A 2,147-nucleotide genomic window follows, 5' to 3' on the forward strand; every position below is an offset into this window, starting at 1 on the left:
CGTGTATGGACGGCACAACCGCGAAGCAGAGCTGCAATCAGTAAACTCGTAACACCCTTGATGGGCTGTCCCCCCAGTCCCACAATATGTGGGGCAGCGGCCGACCTCTTGTGTGCCCCGCGGCTACGTTTTGCAGCCACGCGTCGCAGATCCGAGTCGTCACTGGGGAAACGAACACAACAACGATGACGTCGACAATAACGGTCGCACACCAAGTGAACGCCTACTGGATCACAGCCACAATGTCAATTGTCTCCCTTCCCCTGCTCGCGGGTTATCCTCCTTCGCCGTCCTTCGCGTTTGGCTGCTGCGCCGGCGCGCGGGGTCGCCCTGCAATCTCTTTATAATTCGGCGACGCGGCCCGAGATTCCACTTAACTTGCTCTCCTATCCGCCCCCCTCGCGCCCGGATGATCGAGTGTCCGTGACTTGTGCCGTAGACCGGTCCCGGTCACTTTGCCAACCGATCCATCACGAAGGCCTCCTCCTCGCGGCCAGACTCTCGCGGCGCGGCCGGCCCGGGCCCGGGGCCCGGCGGCCTCCCCGAGGAGGAGAGAGGACGCGCAGAGGAGTCCCCGCGCACGCTGGACCTGTCAAAGCGAATGGGGAGGCGGCCGCGGCGCCGAGGCGAGGTCCGCGACGGCAAAACAACACTCGAGGAAGACGTCATGGCCCGCGATATTCCCCCTCACTCGCCGACTCCCAGCGCCGGGGCCCAGGCCGGCGCGCTCTCCTCTGGGCGGCGGAGAGCGAGGCGAAGGCGACGCAGGGGAGCGGCAGGAAGGACGAAAAAGCGCATTAATTACGTCTCCGTGACTCTCCCCTTTCCGCACGCGCTCGCAGGGAGTCCGCTCCCGTCCGCCCCGCCCCGCCCCGCCCTCTCCAGTTGCATGAGGAGACCGCCCCGCCCCGCCCGCCCCAGCTGAGACCCCATTAGGCCGCGGAGACCATCCTCCTCCTCCAGAGACCTTCCATTATTTTGCTTTTTCCTTTATCACGCGCGCCTCTGGCGGCTCCGCTCGGCCAGGCCTACCTGTCGCTTGGAGGCGACGCGTGATGGTGACAAATGCTAATGCGAATGTGAGCCTGCGAGGGGGGCGCCGCCGGCAGCAGTGTGAGCAGGCCCTCCGCGTGCTGTTGCGATTGCATTGCGCCGGAGCAAATACCTGTACGGTTCTTATTTCCTTACAGCAGTGTTGGCCGAAATGATATCAGTGGCTTTCTCGAAAGACAGCATAAGTGAAATGCACGATTTTTCCTTTGAAGCAGTAAGAACATTTTTCCTCAATCGAAAATTAATATCACCTTCCTTTGAGAGTAAAATTAAAGAAATCAAAATGTTCTCGAAGAAAAGAAAATTCTGAGTGCAGAAAGGCACTGATTTTTCTCTTAAAAATATTTTAGAAAATGGTTTATGTCACTTGTGATATTTTACCAGAAAGCCACTGATTAAAAAGTGTGTGTGCCCTCTCACTAACTCTGTCTGTTGTCTCGCTGTCCGCAGGCCCCGTGGTGAGCCAGGCGCTGAGCCCCGTGCTCATGGTGCTCGTGGCCATCAGCGGGTCGCTGCTGCTCATCGGGCTGTCGGCCGTGGTGGCGCTGTACGTGTGCCGCCGGCCGCCCGCCGCCGAGCTCAAGCACCAGCAGGCGGCCGGCGCGGGCGCGTCGCGCGGCGCCAACGGCTCCGGCCCCGAGGGGCGCATGGTGCTCATCGTCAGGTCCCCCTCGGGGGCCACCGGGCCCGTCATCACCTCGGGGGCGCCGTCGCCCGAGGACACGGACCCGGACATCATCCCCAGCAAGCACGGTGAGTAGCGCAGCGAGCGCAGCGAGCGCAGGCCGTGTGATCTGGAGCAGACATCTTTACGGGGCCGACCCGCGCGCCCCGCCCCGCCCCGGCCCTCCACTGACGCAGCACACTGCTGCACGTGGCACGCTGGCCCTCCTTGCTATCCACTGCCGAGTCGCTGTTTTTCTCTCTCTCTCTTCTTTTCACGAGTGGAGTGTGGGGTTCATCTCTCGGAGAGTGGGGAGGGGCTGGAATCGGGAAGGAGATAGGGTGTGGGGGAAAGGAAGCCGGGTGCAGTGGATGAACGCCCTTTGTCCGAACGTGTGCATCATTTACACGCAGCAGGATCGCGCGCTGCG

The 2,147-nt window shown here is 61.9% G+C and overlaps 1 protein-coding gene across 1 annotated transcript in view; it reads left to right on the forward strand.

Moving 5' to 3' along the window:
- Nucleotides 1-2,147, forward strand: part of LOC113211652 (nephrin-like) — a 41,174-nt gene that overhangs the window by 35,421 nt on the left and 3,606 nt on the right. Inside the window, exon 5 of the mRNA XM_052263951.1 lies at nt 1,504-1,806. Within this exon, the coding sequence (XP_052119911.1) occupies nt 1,504-1,806 (303 nt within the window). The remainder of the gene's footprint in view (nt 1-1,503; nt 1,807-2,147) is intronic.

Source organism: Frankliniella occidentalis, unplaced genomic scaffold (assembly GCF_000697945.3).
Source record: "Frankliniella occidentalis isolate FOCC.00 unplaced genomic scaffold, Focc_3.1 Scaffold15, whole genome shotgun sequence".
NCBI lineage: Eukaryota > Metazoa > Arthropoda > Insecta > Thysanoptera > Thripidae > Frankliniella > Frankliniella occidentalis.